We start from the raw sequence: 17,584 nt of genomic DNA, 5'->3' as shown, positions 1-17,584 counted from the left end.
TGTTCAGAGCCCATTGTGCCTACCTCTCGTGATGCCAATCTCCCACGCAGTATTTTGAGTATTTTATGTCCATAGTCTGCATCTTTTGATATCGCTTTAGATGTTATTTATTTTTTACCACTTCCGTCTCCTCCATCTTTAAATACACAGCATTCAAAAAGAAAACGTCATCTGTTACAAAAATTGGCATAATAAAAAAAATAAAAATACTATGGCCATTAAAATAGCACATATGTAAAACAGCTAAACAGTGTCTGTTCAAAAATACCTCAGTCATTAAGAAGTTAAAAATAAGATACTCTTTAGTGTTAGAGGAATGCAGTAATATGTCTCATCTGAAATAAGACAGTGGCAAATACTTTTCACAGTATGGTATACACCTTTAAGAAATGGGGGAGCTATAGCAAAACTGGTGAAAATGAAAAGTGAAGTAGTTGCCCATCGCAACCAATCAGGTGGCTTATTTCATTTTCCAAAGAACCTCTGAAAAATGAGAGGTGGAATCTGATTGGTTCTCATGGGCAATTACTCCACTTTTCCTTTGCATGCGTTTTGATATATCTCCTCCCATGTGTGTGGCAGAAGTGACTAGTTAGTAGTGATGCTACTTTTTTGGCCACATGCTGTATAATAAGACACATATAAATGAAATACAATCTCTGTGCCCATAAACACCTAAACTACATTATAGTACAACACTAATGGTTCTTCTAGGTAAGCATTCTCATGCTCACTCTTTTAAAAAAGTGCTTCCCTGCAAAATTTACTTCACAAATGCCATTCTGCCATTTTTTGGTACTAAAAAAAGAGACTGTTTAGAGAATGTGGACTTCAATATGGAGATTAGTAACACCCGTGACAGGTTAGGAGAAAGGAGAAAGGAGATTAAGCCATTAGGTCACCAGATATATTTACACCTAAGTCACTCTAGACCACTAGGTATATTACATACTATCTATGAACTATGTTTACTGAAGGCTCACCAGCCAAACCATGGTGATGAGGGGTCCTCACCCATATTACCCACTCAGCAGCACCAAAAAGTATGTGTAGCAGCACCAAACAAATACCACAGTGCAGGGTACAAGTCTTCCGAGGTTCAGATAAAAAAAAAAAAGAAAAATATTTTTCACATACACCTGCTTATCACTGCTTATGTATGGGAAGAACACCAGTGGAAGGTTACTGCTCAGTCAGAATAGTGCATGATAGGGGTGGCTGGTAACTGAAGGTTAAGGTTGGGCATAGAGGGGCAGAAAACATTAGAAGAGACCAGGGCAAGCTATCCTATTGCAATCCTTTTACTGTGCCACCCATAAAAATTCTTCCTTCTTAGCGGTAAGCGATGGGATGGGACGGGACAGACCTCTATACTACCAATGTCACATGGGTGGAAAAGATAGTAATGTCGCTTGATTCCATTGCTTTAACCCGCCAACAATTAGTCACTGACTGCTAGAAGTTATGTCGATGAGCTGTGGTTCACCAGTGAGGCGTGCCACACACTTTGAGAATTGCTGCGCTAAACCATACTATGAAAAAAAATAATTATTTAGTACATGTATAAAGTTGGCAAAATTACTATCACAGGGGGCATTCTACTGTCTCTGCTGTGGGCATCAACAAATTAGGTTTTTGGTGCGTGGGAGAAAAGCTACACAAGCAGCAGTGGGAATGAGGCCCTGTCTGATCTGGAGGTCGAGTTGTACGAAGCTGTGATTCGGTCACTGGCTCACCCCAACTTCCCAGTGTGATAACAGCTGATTGCCAGGGGTTTCAAAAACTAGACTCGTGGCGATCAGTTGACTTTGTCCCACTATCCAACACTAGGCTGACTTCATTCCTAACAGGGGTTGTCTTGCCATCATTTAAGAGTCCTTTGGCCATTTGAAATAAAGTTGCAGATTTGGAGAGAGACAGGGAGACAAGGAGAGAGAGGGAGAAAGAGAGAGAGAGAGAGAGAGAGAGCAGTTATTTGGTGACTGTATGTCATACCTCCCAACCGTCTCGGATCCGGTAGGACAGTCCCGGTTTCTCACCGCTGTCCCGCCGTCCCAGGCGGTCTGCAAAATGTCCCGCTGGACGCTGCAGCTGTATCAAAACAGACTGCAGCAGCGATCAAGCAAAGGCAGGAGTCTTGCGGCGGTATTCTCACTGGGATCGATGCCAGCACGGGAGTGGACCAGTCCGGTCACCTGACCTGTAATATGACCTCACCCGTCAGGGGACAGGTCAGGTGACTGGACTGGTCCACTCCCGGGCCGGCAACGACACCAGTGAGAACGCCACCGCAAGACTCTTGCCTTCTTTTGACGGTGAGTGAAAGCAGAGCGGAGAGTGGCAGCAGTAGGGCCAGCTACCTCTTATAAGGGGGTTGTGTTGCGCTACCTACAGGGGGGGCTGTGTGTGGAGCTATCTACAGGGGGGCTGTGTGTGGAGCTATGTACATGGGGGCTGTGTTTGAAGCTATGTACATGGGGGCTGTGTGTGGCGCTATGTACAAGGGGGCTGTATCTGGAGCTATGTACAGGGGGGCTGTGTGGAGCAATCTACAGGGGGGCTGTATCTGGAGCTATCTACAGGGGGGCTATGTGTGGAGCTATCTACAGGGGGGCTGTGTGGAGCAATCTACAAGGGGCTGTAGCTATCTACAGGGGGGCTGTGTGGAGCAATCTACAGGGGGGCTGTATCTGGAGATATCTACAGGGGGCTATGTGTGGAACAATTTACAGGGGGGCTGTATCTGGAGCTATCTACAGGTGGGATGTGTCTGGCGCTATGTACAGGGGGGCTGTGTGGAGCAATCTACAGGGGGGCTGTATCTGGATCTATCTACAGGGGGCTGTGTGTGGTGCTATATACAGGGGGGGGGGCTGTGTGTGGAGCTATCTACAGGGTGCTGTGTGTGGCGCTATCTACAGGGGGGCTGTGTTTGGAGCTATCTACAGGGGGCTGTGTGTGGAGCTATCTACAGGGGGGCTGTGTGTGGAGCTATCTACAGGGGGCTGTGTGTGGAGTTATCTACAGGGGGCTGTGTGTGGCACTATGTACAGGGGGGCTGTGTGTGGAGCTATCTACAGGGGGGCTGTATCTGGACCTATCTACATGGGGGCTGTGTCTGACGCTATGTACAGGGGGGCTGTGTGTGGAGCAATCTACAGGGGGGCTGTGGTGGATGATTTTTCCATTGACTGGTAGCAGAGTTACACAACTGAAAAAAAAAAATCCCCATCATGTAACTCTGCTACCTGTCAATTGAAAAGTTATCAACCACAGGGTCTCCCTCTTGACTTTCATTGTTCTCAGCCTTTTGGTTTGTCCTGCAGCTGCCGCCGTGATGAGCAAATGTTATACCCAAGTTAGGAAAAGTAACATAAAGACGACATAACCGGATCCATAATATCTGTGATATCCAGACAGTCTAGAGATCCGCAGTGACAATGTGCACTTGTTATTTGCAGAAGGCTCTGGCCGTGATTTGATGTGTTGATGCGGGATATTGGGCGTGGTTAGGGGGCGTGGCTTAAAATGTCCCTCTTTTCAAAATTCAAAAGTTGGGAGGTATGTGTATGCTGGTATTATTTGAGCACTGTATCTTGGTGTTTATTTTGTGCGGCACCGTATCGTGGTGGAGGCTGCACTGTATAGTATTGTCATTTGAGCAACTGCATAGAAGCAATGTGTGTGTATATATATATATATATATATATATATATACATACACACACACACACACACACACACTCAACGCTGCAGTCTGAATGTCCTTTTAAAGGCTCAAGAATCCACTAAAACCCTATTCAGGATATGTGAACTGCAATCTACTTAAGCATTTTCAGATATTTTTTTTTTATTGAAGACAGAGATGGAGGCTTGTGCTAACATGAAAAGTGACTCAGCCACTATGCTCAAATATAGCTGCAATGCCTAATATGTGAATCATCCCATTATTTAGATTACAACACTATACGCTTTATGTGTGGCATTTTCTACTATATAGCATTGATTTAATAAGTGCCATAAGCTTTATAAGTATATTATCAGCTAATTTGTATAGGGAATTTACAACTCCATACCACACTAAAGCTGCCCATACACATTCACTAGCATTCAGCTATGTTCCCCAACTTCCATATAAACATGTATGCCAGAATCGTCTGAGCATGCATGTTTATTTAAATAGGCATATGGAATAAGTGCAGCATATTTTCATGGGTAATAACAGATTCGGCAGGTTAGAATCAAAGTTGTCTGATCCTTCTTCCCCGTAATATCTCTCGTCAAAAATGTTAGGATCCACCTAAAAAAAAAAGCATTGGGCAGATTGTAAATGAGTTGTTTAAAACATGAAAGTAAGCACCTGTCCTCTAGGTGAAGGTAGAGATTCCCCCTATTACACTTTGCTAAAAGACTCCAACTGTACATCTCCATCTTCCACTTCTTCATTTAGAAAGTTGATCTTGTTTTAATAGAGAAATACTGTAAATTTGACATTAATTGAAAGTTGTAATCTAGAGCATTATACATTATTATGTCTGCTTCACTATAACCTCTATATCATGAGAGGAATAATTTGAAAAATATAAGGGAGGGGTAGATGTATTTGATCATCATCAAGTAAAATGATGCAAATAGTTCTGTAGTTTCATATCACCATTACAAAGTGGAATCAAATTAATAAGACAATGTTTAAAGGTGTACTCTGGCCAAAACGAAACATTCCCATGTGCACCATTATGGTATTCCATGTGTCAGTCTTCACCTGTTATTTTTCATGCTGCTTCTATCTCAGACTGGGATGGTTGCTTAGCAGCAGTGTGAGTCGGGCTCGGTGACACGCTTTCTCTACTTGAGTCTATGGAGATCTATGTGAATCTTCCTGTACCACACTAGTTTTGCACAGGAGGAGGGGGCAGAAACTTCTATCATCAGCTACCGCTGATACTTAGGCAGGTACCTGACACACAGGTATAATGTAGAAGAATATAGAGCCGCTCCCCCTTTCTGTATACTTATGTTTTCTCAGATTATTTAGGAGAATATGGGGAGAATGATAATCAGTGTCCCACAGCAAGCAGAAATGGTATGCTCTTTAGCTGGTCACGTGATGCTGTGCTGAAGCATCATAGGATTGATAGCAAAGCAGAGAGGAAGAGAAAGCTGGGGAAATCTAAGAATCAAGATGGAGGCTTTTTAAAGCACAGACAAGGCAGCAGTTAAAAAAATAAGTACAGGATACATAAAATAAGTGTAGAGTGTGGTATACAGTCAGGTGGGGAATGCAGACATGAAAAGTTGTGTTTCCACTGGAGTTCTTCTTTAACGCATATGAAACTAACACTAAACATATGTAGTACGATAGTAGATTCCAACATGGACTTCCATGACTTATACAAAATCACTTAAGGTGAATATCCACCTTAACTTGCATCTAAATATTTTTAAATACTGTATCTGTGCTGATTAGGGCTAAGTTTACATCTGCATTGCAAGGCTATTTTGTCAAAGAAAATGACAGACACCATGACGGAAACCCATAGAACCCATTAAAGTCAATGGGTCCCGTTTGGTGCCGCTGTTGTCCATGTGATGGATTCAGAACTGGGTCATTTTTTTTATTCTGCTCCTATGACGGAACAGAGCAAACATGAAGAATGGAGATGTGAACAAAGCCTTATTTATTAATATATTTTTAAAGCTGTTAGAGCTCCCTATTTCTGATACACCACTCCAAATAATCTGCATAGACATGGAGTGAAACTATAAAATTCTGTCTAAATCATCTACATTGACATGAAGTCAAATTATAAAATCCTGCCTGCAAGTAGTCAGTAGCGAGTTTAGGGGCCTTCTGCACACACTGAACATAATAATACAGTTTGCAGGAATCTCCTAAACTCCCACCAGAGAAGCCAGAATTTTATAATTTCTTTGCTATGAATATATTATATTATTGACCACGGCATCTTAGGGGTTACATTTCCAGGATTGGAGTTCTTGATTTCAGTTGTTTGAAACAGCCATCACCTGCCGCATATGTCGCGGGTTTAGCTCCTAAGCCCACGCCATGTTGGGGTAGCGCACATCTGATGTAACTATACATTGGATGTCGCTAAGGGGTTAAGCCAAGTTTTTATGTTAAATATATTTTATGACATATTTGGCTGTGATTTCTTTTAATTTATGTGACTATCTATATTTAAAAAAACAAACTCTTAAATATGCCAGGACAGATATTACTTTTTATCTTTAACCTGAGGGTAGGATAAGCAATGATCCCATTAAAGGGTTTGTCTTCATGAGATAACCCCAGTCCGTATACCCTATTAGGGCATATGGATATTATAGAGGGGTTCACGACTTGGAACCCCCTCTATGAGCTAGAATGGAGAGATGCAAAGTAAGAACATCTCCCACTCTGATGGACTTGAGCCATCCATGTAGTAGGGGATGGCCATTCATCCGAACAGATAGATTCCTGAACCTGTACCCGCAACTACTATCTGAGAGGGTTTGTCACCAATTAGACAGCTCCTTTAACATTAGAGAAGAGGATTACAATGAAAGCTAATAACTCTATTACTGGATACACAAATCACAAAATCACACCATTGACAATAGGTAATAGAGACAGCTTCCCTCCTCCTCCCTCTGCCTCCCTCTACCTGCAGAGCAACAACTGCACATGCATATCACAGAGCATGCTCACAACACTCTTCCAAAGAAGCACTAGTTTTTTTTCTTTGTTTTCTTATGTTAAAGTGGCTGCTGTAAAGCAAATCTCTGCAGCTGCTGTATAATCATGAAAAAGAAAATACAATACTAAAAAAATATCAGAAACTAAAAAGATAAAAATTTGTTTATGTATCAGTATATATTTGAATTAGCAAAACAACAGAGAGGACCTTTCTGTGTATGCCATTTCGAATGTGGTTACATGTCTTCCTTTAAAAGTCAGCCATATGGAGTACAGACAAAAATGTTTGTATTTGTTGTAAAAAGAGTCAATTGTTCACACCCGCGTCGTGTCTTTCCAATGTTCTGCTCCATCATAGAAGCAGAACAAGGCAATAACGGGAGCAATGGTCCACTGCACAACGGATACCACCGGCGGCCCACTTTAATGGGTTTCACCGGCTTTCTGTCGGGGTGTCTGTGGTTGTCCGGTAATCTTGGCCAGATCTGCGACGGAGGGCCCTAACAGAGCCTCCAACGCAGATGTGAACGAGGCCTTACATCTGGAAATTGTATAAATTGATCAGATCGTCTGGTACATACTCTGACTACCAGTCTGCTATCCTGGGTGCAAATCAATTCAAAATATATTTGAAAATTAGTGTACAGATGAAACAGTGGTAACACCAAAGACAGCCTTTGAAATTCTACATATTATAATTTTTTTAACTGCTTAATGACCACCCACCGTCTTTTGACGGCAGGCAGTGCAGGTCCTTCGTCTACAGCAACTTTTTTTTGGTGTCTCTGTAGAAGAGGCTGTTGAGTGCTCCTTTAAGCAGCTTCTGATCTTAGACAAGCCTCCTGAACACAGCTAGGATCGGAAAAAATGCTGACCCCAACTGTTTAACCCTTTGATCGCTGTGGTTCGTGACCGTGGCATGATCAAAGGGAACTCCTCTTTTAGATCGCGTCACCGTGTGCTGTCCTAACAGAAGCCTGTGTCAAAGTGACACAGTGTAATGTATTGGCAAACAGGAGTATGCTAATACATTATAAGTAGAAAATAAAGTTGTAAATAAAGTTATCCCTTAATGGGATTAAAAAAATATATAACAAAAAAAAATAAAAAATATCCCCCCCAAAATGTCATTATTTTGCATAAAATATATTTTATTGCCCCGACATTACATAAAAACATAAAAACCTGCACATATTAGGTATCTACACGACTGTAATAACCTGAAGAATTAATTTAACCCCTTGACGCACCAGGACGTAGCGGTACGTCATGCATTGCAATGCTTTAACGCACCAGGACGTACTGACAGAACTGTGCCATCAACTGTTTATGACAGTTGATCGGCACAGATAGACGGCAGAGGACCAATCACAGTGGTCCCCTGCCGGCGATCTCTGTGATTGTTCAGTCACAGCAGACTAACCAATCACAGCTCCTTGAGAACGAGTATGTGATGGAGCTGGCTCAGAAGCTGAGCCAGCGCCATCACCACCGGCTGTCGACTGTATATTTCTGCTGACACTCCGCTGTAACGGCCAGGACCGGAGCTAGGCTCCGATCCGGCCAATTAACCACTTAGATACAGCGATCGCTGCATCTAAGTCATATCTAGCCTATCTGCACCCCTGATGGTTGCCGTGGCCACGGGTGTCAGCTATTTGTCACAGCTGAAATCCTGCTGTAACGGCCAGGTCTGGAGCTAGGCTCCGATCCGGCCAATTAACACCTTAGATGCAGCGATAAAAAGCGATCGCTGCTTCTATGTGGTTAGATCGCACCCGATGGTTACTAACGGCAAAGATCGGCACCATGGTTGCTATGGCAACCAGACGCAACAATGGCCTCCTAGTACAGATGCCTATTAGGCCATGACGGGAGGCGAAGCCTACTAGGCTTGCTGTCAGTGAATATATGTCACTATATAGGTAGTGAAGTATATTAGAATAACAAGGGCTTCAAGCCTTCAAGTCCCATAGTGGGACAACAAAAAAAGTAAAAAAAAAAGTTAATAAAAATGTTGTAAAAAAGTAAAAAAATAAAAGTTTCAAGTTAAAAAAACAATAACTCTCTTTTTTCCCATAATAAGTCTTTTATGATAGGAAAAAATGGAAAACATAAAAAAAAGTACACATATGTGATATCACTGTGTCCATAACGACCCAAACTATAAAAATATCACGCTATTTTACCCGCACAGTAACACCAAAAAATGTAAAATAAAAAGCAATTCCAGAACCCCTGTTTTTAGGTCACCACCCCTCCCAAAACAGAATAAAAAAAGTGATCAAAATGTTACATGTACCCAAAAATTATACTATTAAAAACTACAGCCCGTCTCGCAAAAAACAAGCCCTCCCACATCTTTTTTGACGAAAAAATAAAAAAGTTATGGCTCTCAAAATATAGTGACACAAAAAATTAATTATTTGAAACAAAAGTGATTTTATTGTGCAAACGCTGTACAACATTAGAAAACTATATACATTTGGTATCGCCGTAATCGCTTCGGAGAAAAAATCAAAAAGTTCTGGCTCTCAGAATATGGCGGCGCAAAATGTGCCAAGCGTTCCAAAAGCGGATAAGATCGGGCACCATTTATCAGTGCGACACTGGCCACACATCTGCGGATTATTATTTATTTACTGCATTATTATACCACCCTATTATGCCCTGATGTTCTCTGTCCAGCTTACATATGCCCCCATATTATAAACTGAAATACCAGCAATACCCCAAACACGAAAACTACCAAGCAAAATCTGTTCTCCAAAACCCAAATCGCGCTCCCTCTCTTCTGAAACCTACAGTGTGCCCAAACAGCAGTTTACGTCCACATGTATGGCATCACCATACCCAGGAGAACCCGCTTAACAGTTTATGAGGTATTTGTCTTCAGTGGCACGAACTGGGCACAACATATTGTGCACTAAAATGGCATACCAGTGGAAAATTGGAAAATTGCAATTTTCACTTTGCACCATCCACTGAGCCTTCATTTCTAATACAAAAAAAAAAAAACTGTGGGGTCAAAATGCTCAATATACCTCTTAAAAAATGCCTTGAGGAGTGCAGTTTCCAAAATCGCACCTTGTGGTTTGTTTTACTATTTGACACCAAAGCCCTTATATTGTGGGCCAATTCTGTAAAAATCACCAAAATAGACCTCAAATGCGCATGGTACACTTTTTACTCCTAAGCCCTGTCATATGTCCAGGCAAATGATGAATGCCATTACAAAATAGGGTCACTTCTCAGGGTTTTCCACTCTACTTTGGTACCAAAGGGAGCTCTGCAAATGAGACATGGCGCCCGTACACCAGTCCAGCAAAATCTGTCCTCTGAAAGCCAAATGGCGCTCCTTCCATTTTGAGCTCTGCCATGTGCCGAATCAGCAGTTTAGGGCCACACATGGGGTATTGCTGTACTCGGGAGAAATTGGGTAACACATTGTGTGGTGGTTTTTTCTCCTATTACCCCTTGTGAAAATAAAAAATTGGGAGCAAAAACTATATATTTTTGGAAAAAATGTAATTTAATTTTCACTGCCTAATTCTAATAAAATCTATGAAACACATGTGGATGAAAATGCTCACTACACCCCTAGATGAATGCCCTGAGGGGTATAGTTTCCAAAATTGAGGCACTTCTCAGGGGTTTCTATTGTACTGGTACCTCAGGGGCTCTGCAAATGTGACATGGTGCCCAAAAATCAATCAAGCAAAATCTGCATGCCAAGTAACGCTCCTGCCATTCTGAGCCCTGCGGTATGTCAAAACAGCAGTTTATTACCACATATGGGGTATTGCTGTACTCAGGAGAAATTTCTTTACAAATATTGGGGTGCTTCTCCTTTATTCCTTGTGAAAATGAAAAAAAATCAACATTTTAGTTGAAAAATTTAGATGTTCATTTTCACTGCCTAATTCCAATAAATTCAACAAAAAAACAGTGGGGTCAAAATTTTCACTATATCGCTAGATAAATTCGGTGAGGGGTGTAGTTGCCAAAATGGGGCCACTTTTGTTGGTTTTACACTGTTTTGGCCCCTTGGGGGCTTTGCAAATGTGACATGGCAAACCAATCTAGCAAAACTTGGGCTCTAAAAGTCAAATAGTGCTCCTTCCTTTATAAGCCCTGCCGTGTGTCCAAACAGCAGTTTATTACCATATATGGGGTATTACTCGGGAGAAATTGCTTTACAAATGTTGTGGTGCTTTTTCTCCTTTATCTATTATGAAAATGAAATAAATCTGAGCTAAAACTACATTTTATTAGAAAAAATGTAGATTTTCAGTTTCACGGCCTAATTACAATAAATACCGCAAAAAAACCTGCGGGGTCAAAATGCTAACTATACCCCTAGAAAAATTCCTTGGGGTGTAGTTTCCAAAATGGGGACACTTTTTGGGGGTTTCCACTATTTTGGTCCCTCTACGGCGTTGCAAACACGACATGGCACTGAAAAACATTTTTTTTATTTCACGGCCCAATTCTAATAACATCTATAAAAAAAAAACCTGAGGGATCAAAATTCTCACTACACCTTTAATTTAATTATTTGAGGGGTATAGTCTCAAAAATGGGATCACACCTGGGGAATTTCTACTGTACTGGTACTTCAGGGGCTCTGCCATGACCTCCAGAAACCAATTCAGCAAAATCTGCACTCCAAAATCCAAATGGCGCTCCTTCCCTTCTGAGCCCTGGTCGTGGGTCCATACAGCAGTTTATTACCACATATGGGGTATTTCCATAATTGGGAGAAATTGCTTTACAAATGTTGGGGTGCTTTTTCTCCTTTATTCCTTGTAAAAATTAAAACTTTCTAAATTTTTTCAGAAAAAAAGTAGATTTTCATCTCTACACACTAATTCCAATAAGTTTAGCGAAAAAACTTTGGAGTCAAAATGGTAACTACACCACTTGACACATTTCTTATGGGGTGTAGTTTCCAAAATGGGGTCACTTTTGGGGGGTTTCCACTGTTTTGGCACTACAAGACCTCTTCAAAACTCACTAAAAGGAGGCACCAAAATTCTGAGTCCGGTGTTTCAGTCCATTAGTACACTAGGGCCACATGTGGGATATTTATAAAAACAGCAGAATCTGGGCAATAAATATTGAGTTGCATTTTTCTGGTAAATCCTTTTGTGTTAGGTCATGCTTAGACGTGGCAGAATTTTTCCGCTGCAAATGTTGGTGCAGATTCGGGGCAATTACGCAACGGATCTGCACCAACATTTGCATATTTGACAGGTAATTCAGACGTTGCAGATATCACAGCGGACTTGCCACAGATTTCAGTTTTTGCATTGCAAAGGCTGAAATCCGCAGTGAAATTCCGCTTCTTCTCCGCAACATAATGAGTATGCTGTGGAGGGAAAAATCTGCACCGCAGCCTAATTTTCGCACAGTTATTTTCTGCAACATCTGAACTAACTTTCCTAAAAATGTATAGAAACAAATGTAAAAAAACAGCTGCTGCGGAATTCCACTGCGGACTGTCCGCAGTGGAATTCAACAACAATTCCTCCACGTCTGAATGTGACCTTACAGAAAAAAATGTATTACAAATGGATTTTGTAAAAAAAAATTAACATTGTAAATTTCACCTCTACTTTGCTTTGCTTTAATTCCTGTGAAATGCCTAAAGAGTTAAGAAACTTTCTGAGTGCTGTTTTGAATACTTTGAGGGGTGCAGTTTTTAAAATGGGGTGATTTATGGGGACTTTCTAATATATAAGGCCCTCAAAGCCACTTCACAACTGAACTGGTCCCTGTAAAAATAGCCTTCTGAAATTTTCTTGAAAATGTGAGAAATTGCTGCTAAAGTTCTAAGTCTTGTGATGTCATAGAAAAATAAAAGGATGTTTAAAAAAACTATGCAAACATAAAGTAGACATATAGGGAATGTTAACTAGTAACTATTTTGTAATACTATCTGTTTTACAAGCAGATACGTTTAAATTTAGAAAAATGCTATTTTTTGCAAAAAAAGAATTCAGAATTGCTTGAATAGGTAAATGCATTCCAAAGTTTTTACCACATAAAGTAACACGTCAGATTTTAAAAAATCGGCTGTGTCTACAAGGCCAAAACAGGCTGTGTCCTTAAGGGGTTAAATGGTTATTTAGCGTAAAACATGAACGAGATAAAAAAAATAAACAAAAAAAAGAATGCTAAGAATCAAACTTTTTCCTATATTCACGCCATAAAAATAAATTATATCAATTAAATTGCTGTGTAAAAAAAAAAAAATACAATTTCTCTTGCATAAAACAAGGCCTCATACAGCCACGACATAGAAAAAATAAAAAAGTTATGACTGCTGAAAGGCAGAGGCTAAAACCGAAAAATGTAGCTGGTCATTGTGGCCTTTTCAGGCCAGGTCATTAAGGGGTACATTTTTTTTTTCCCTGTGTACATGACCTCTGTTGATCCTCTACATTTCAAGATACCCCATACTGTCTGTCATTATATGCACATATATGAGGTTCCTTGTTTTTCTTAATTTTTAAAAAAAAAAAAATTCCCGATGTGGTTAGTTTTACATGCAATTAAGAACATATAGTTTTCATTGCATTCAAGTGATAATGCTGTCAAGAACATATTTTCAAAGAACCTGTGAATGTGTGTATGGAATACCTCACAGCTACTCCACACATCGCACATACTATTCCCTGTATGTCAGCATAAAGAAAGGCTACCAGTCATTAATAATGATCCATAGGCACTGTTGCCAAATAAATTAATATGACATGCGATGAAGCAGTTAAATTCATGCATTAATAATATTAATTATCTTCTCATTGATTAAATAGTAGTGGGCAATAAGCAATAATTGTGTGTCACCTTTTTTTGGGAAACCTTCAAAATATATTTTATTGATTATTTCCACCGAACAAAATAACCTAAAAACTCCCTTAACATTTATATCGGAATCTAACTTGAATTTTGTGTGAATTTAGATTACATTAAATGTTCAGATGTCATAGCTTGTATTCAATTTGCATTTGTATAACCCTATTTTTGTGATTATTTTACAGTATAAAATCTGTCATTCATACATTGGTATTTAAATGACCATTGATTTGTAACAAATGTATCTGTGTATCTGTCCCATAGGGGAACGCTGACCTACAGCCCATCAGTCATGATGGTCCAGAAGCATCCTTCAGACAGTCCAACCGTTTTTCGGACATAGCCATGAACAGCTGCAGATACAACGGGGGGATCCCAAGACCCCTCAGCAGCCTTAGCTCCTCTAGGAGAAACCTCCACGAGACAGACCCAGAGACCCAACCCCTGCAGACACTACACAGCCCTGGAATCGAAGTAGTAGTAAGCAAAAACGACCCTATTAAAGCATCTCACCGCAGCCTACGAGGAGGGGACGAAAGTAGCCAAGGAGGTCATCGGGGCCAAAAGAATAAACAAAACGTGGGCTACAAACTGGGTCATAGAAGAGCGCTGTTTGAGAAGAGGAAAAGGCTCAGTGACTACGCTCTCATATTTGGGATGTTTGGTATAGTGGTCATGGTCACCGAAACAGAGCTGTCCTGGGGGGTCTATACAAAGGTAATGATAAATGCTTTCAACTGTATACATTAAAAAGCTATTCTAATGTAAAATCCATGTTTACTGGTCTAACCAATTTTGCATTGAATTCCCTTTCATGACTTCTTGAACACTAAGGCAAATTTACCAATACTGTCTTAGTTTTAGACAGCGTAAACTTACACAATGCAGTTAGAAAATGTTTCAGATTTATCAAAGTGGTGCATGCTGTATAATAAATTTGGCGTATCTTGCTATACATGGTAGACACTTTTCTCTTCCTTATACCACCTATTAGTTGGCTAAGTTTACGCCAGTTTTTTGCACCAAAAGAGTCGCATTTTAAGCCATTCCCCTTTCTGCAAGGCTATGCTCATTTCCCACTAAGTCACCCTCCCTTGTTACGCATGATGAAAAAAGTGTCTAAAGTAGTTATTAAATGTGGCGCACAGCATGTACACCAGAATATTTTGAATAGTAAATCTGCCCTACTGTGTTAAAAAGACCAGAAATTTATTGGTAAATGAATACCTTTTGTGCTACTGTGCTCGATATAACTTGTCTACCAGTTAACCCAAATTTTGATTATCTAAAAATGGAAGTGACGTAAGCTAAGAAACATATAATAACTGTCAAAAATCCTCCTTTCAACCAGGGCCAGTACAATGGTTATCTTGTGTAGGCAGCCGGCTAGTTTGCTATTGAGGAGGATTCTACTTATGAATTGAAAAAAACATATATAGGTGGCAGGGTAGAATGATGGCTTCTTTTTGATGCATCGCAAAGGGAATGACCAATATTCAAAATGTATCCAGCTCACCTCTACTACTAAGGTCACATGTATGGATCCACTCTGGAAATGGTATACTCACAGTGGGAAAAAGTCAAATGCTCGGCACTGGACAGCACCATTATGTGTACGACTGGACAGTGTTCTTTATGTGCCTGATAAGGCTTGGTGAACTTGCTTTTAATTTAATTTACTAAAAATAAATGGCCCCAGTGCTGGACATGTGATTGTTTTTTAGTACAAAGGAATGTAATAGAATACACTTCTGTGTGACATGCACCCATGGTAGACAATTGTGACATGCACTCTTAAGAAAATCAGTGCTTATCTGTAGAGAGAAGCAGTTGATGTTTTTATATATATATATATATATATATATATATATATATATAAGTTGAAGTATGGTGTTATGTTTCTCGCTAGAGAAGTGGATCCTCTAAGCCAGTGATCCCCAACCAATACCTGGTAGTGGATCATTTGGTTCCAGGCAGCAGCATCTGGTAGCCTCTCCGATGGCCGCAGGGAATTCCGGCTGAAAAACCGCACCAAATTGTGGTGCAGTTTTTTGTCCGGAATGTCCGCTGTGGAAAACTGCTAAGCATTCCGATTTATCCCAGGAGACAGCTGCAGTCTGTGATTGGCTGCAGCAGCGGTCACATGGGATGATGCGTCATCCCAGGAGACAGGCCCTCTGACGTCGTCCAGGCTGGCCTCCTGGGATGGCGTTTCATCCCATGTGACCACAACTACAGCCTGTGATTGGCTGAAGCGGTCACATGGGATGAATCGTCATCCCAGGAGGCCGGCCTGGAAGAAGAAACAGACTTCTGAGTAAGTATAAGTTGGTTTTTCTTCTGAGTTGCGTTTTTTTTTTAAACGCAACAACTGCTATTTGTTGAAGGTTTTACCAGCAACAAATAAGCAGCGTTTATGCAAATACAATTGACATGCTGCGGTATAAAACTCTGCACCGCATGTCAATTTCTGAGCGTTTTTTCCACTCACTATTTACGCAGCGTGTGGATGAGATTTGTTCTATCTCATCCACTTTGCTGCTACTGTATTATGCTGCGGATTTTCCGCAACTAATTCCGTTGCGGAAAATCCGCACTATTTTCACAACGTGGGAACTGACTCTAAACCCCTAAACAGCCCCCGCCACCGGTCCGTGGAAAAATTGTCTCGCATGAAACTGCTCTCTGGTTAAAAAAAGGTTGGGGACCGCTACTCTAAGCCACAATCGAATTGGTGCTGGCTAGACTGTGGTGCAGAGTCTGAAGAAACTCGCCCTTAACCCATGGTATGTACTTTCCTGGCCAAATTCCCAGGTCACGGTCCCCAGAATAGACATCGATTGGTGGTGGGTGCACTGTAGCAGAGTCAGAAACGTATACTCGGGTCATCAATGGATTAGTAGTCAGGAAGTAGCAAGCCAGAGGATGAGATGGATTGGAACTACAGGTACCATGTGACAAAGTGCGAGACAGGTGCATCATCCAGGAACACGGCTGAAGTCAATGTCAGGGTCAGGATCAGAGTCAGAAACAGTCAATTATCAATAGGAACAAGAGCCAGACAAAGAGTGTTCTGCAGGCAAGGCATAGCAGGCTAATTCCACTTTAAATAGGCTGCCAGGCCTCACATCATCAGCGGGTGAAGAGAAGAGCCGTTCAAATTAAACTTTTTGATGATGTGGAGCATAAACGTCTTCCATAGGAGTCCAGGTTCTCTCCTCAGGGCTATATCCCTTCCAGACGATTAGATAAAAGAGTTTCCCACAAAACTTCTTACAATCCAGGATTTAATTTACCTCGAAATCTGATAAGGATTCGAAAGTGGGGGGCAGTCTTGAACTTCATGAAAAAACCTGATGATGACCAAAGATTAAGAAAGGAGATATGGAAACTATTGGGAATACGGAGTCCACAAAGTCCAGTGAGATCTCAGTCTAAGGTTTGCTTGGAATGGGCAAGAGATGGAGAAGACCCAATGACACTTGCTTTGAAGGTTTGAACTGAGCACAGGTGGTACAGGAGACAATGAACTCTTTAACTTCTTGTCTGCATTCCGGCCACCTGCAGTATTGCAAGAGAAAGTCGCTGGTACGTTTGACTCCAGGATGTCCTGGCAACAGTAAAGAATGAGCCCGATAAAACCTTCCATTAAAAATCAGGAGATACAAGGGAACGTCCTCTGTGAGGAGTTTTAGCAGAAATATAGAAAGCGATCAGAATACAGTTGGGGTCGATGATATGTGCCGGATCATCAGGGAGGGAATCAGATGAATAAAAAAGAACCTCGAAAGAAAATTTTTGTTCGGACAATAAGTCGAGATGAAATCAACACGTGAAAGGAAGAGTGCCCAAAGTGCAGACTGTAGATACTCCAAATCTTTATGGTCTCTGAAGATACTGAGGGGAAATTTTGTAGCCTCCAATAGAAGTTGCCATTTTTCCAGAGCAATTGTCAGTGCCATCAATTCTCGGTCTCCAATAGAATAATTTTTCTCGGCAGAACAGAAATTCTTATAGAAGAAGCCA

General features: G+C 40.9%; 1 protein-coding gene across 2 annotated transcripts in view; it reads left to right on the top strand.

Annotated features, from left to right (window-relative positions):
• The window catches only part of KCNN1 (potassium calcium-activated channel subfamily N member 1), a 121,426-nt gene that overhangs the window by 14,941 nt on the left and 88,901 nt on the right, over window positions 1-17,584 (top strand). For both annotated transcript variants that reach the window (XM_075825305.1, XM_075825304.1), the window contains exon 2: window positions 13,823-14,275. In XM_075825305.1, the coding sequence (XP_075681420.1) occupies window positions 13,823-14,275 (453 nt within the window). The remainder of the gene's footprint in view (window positions 1-13,822; window positions 14,276-17,584) is intronic.

The sequence above is a fragment of the Rhinoderma darwinii genome, chromosome 1, assembly GCF_050947455.1.
Source record: "Rhinoderma darwinii isolate aRhiDar2 chromosome 1, aRhiDar2.hap1, whole genome shotgun sequence".
NCBI classification, from domain to species: Eukaryota; Metazoa; Chordata; class Amphibia; order Anura; family Rhinodermatidae; genus Rhinoderma; species Rhinoderma darwinii.
The sequence above is the reverse complement of the archived record's forward strand: the minus strand, read 5'-3'. Positions and strand labels throughout refer to the sequence as shown.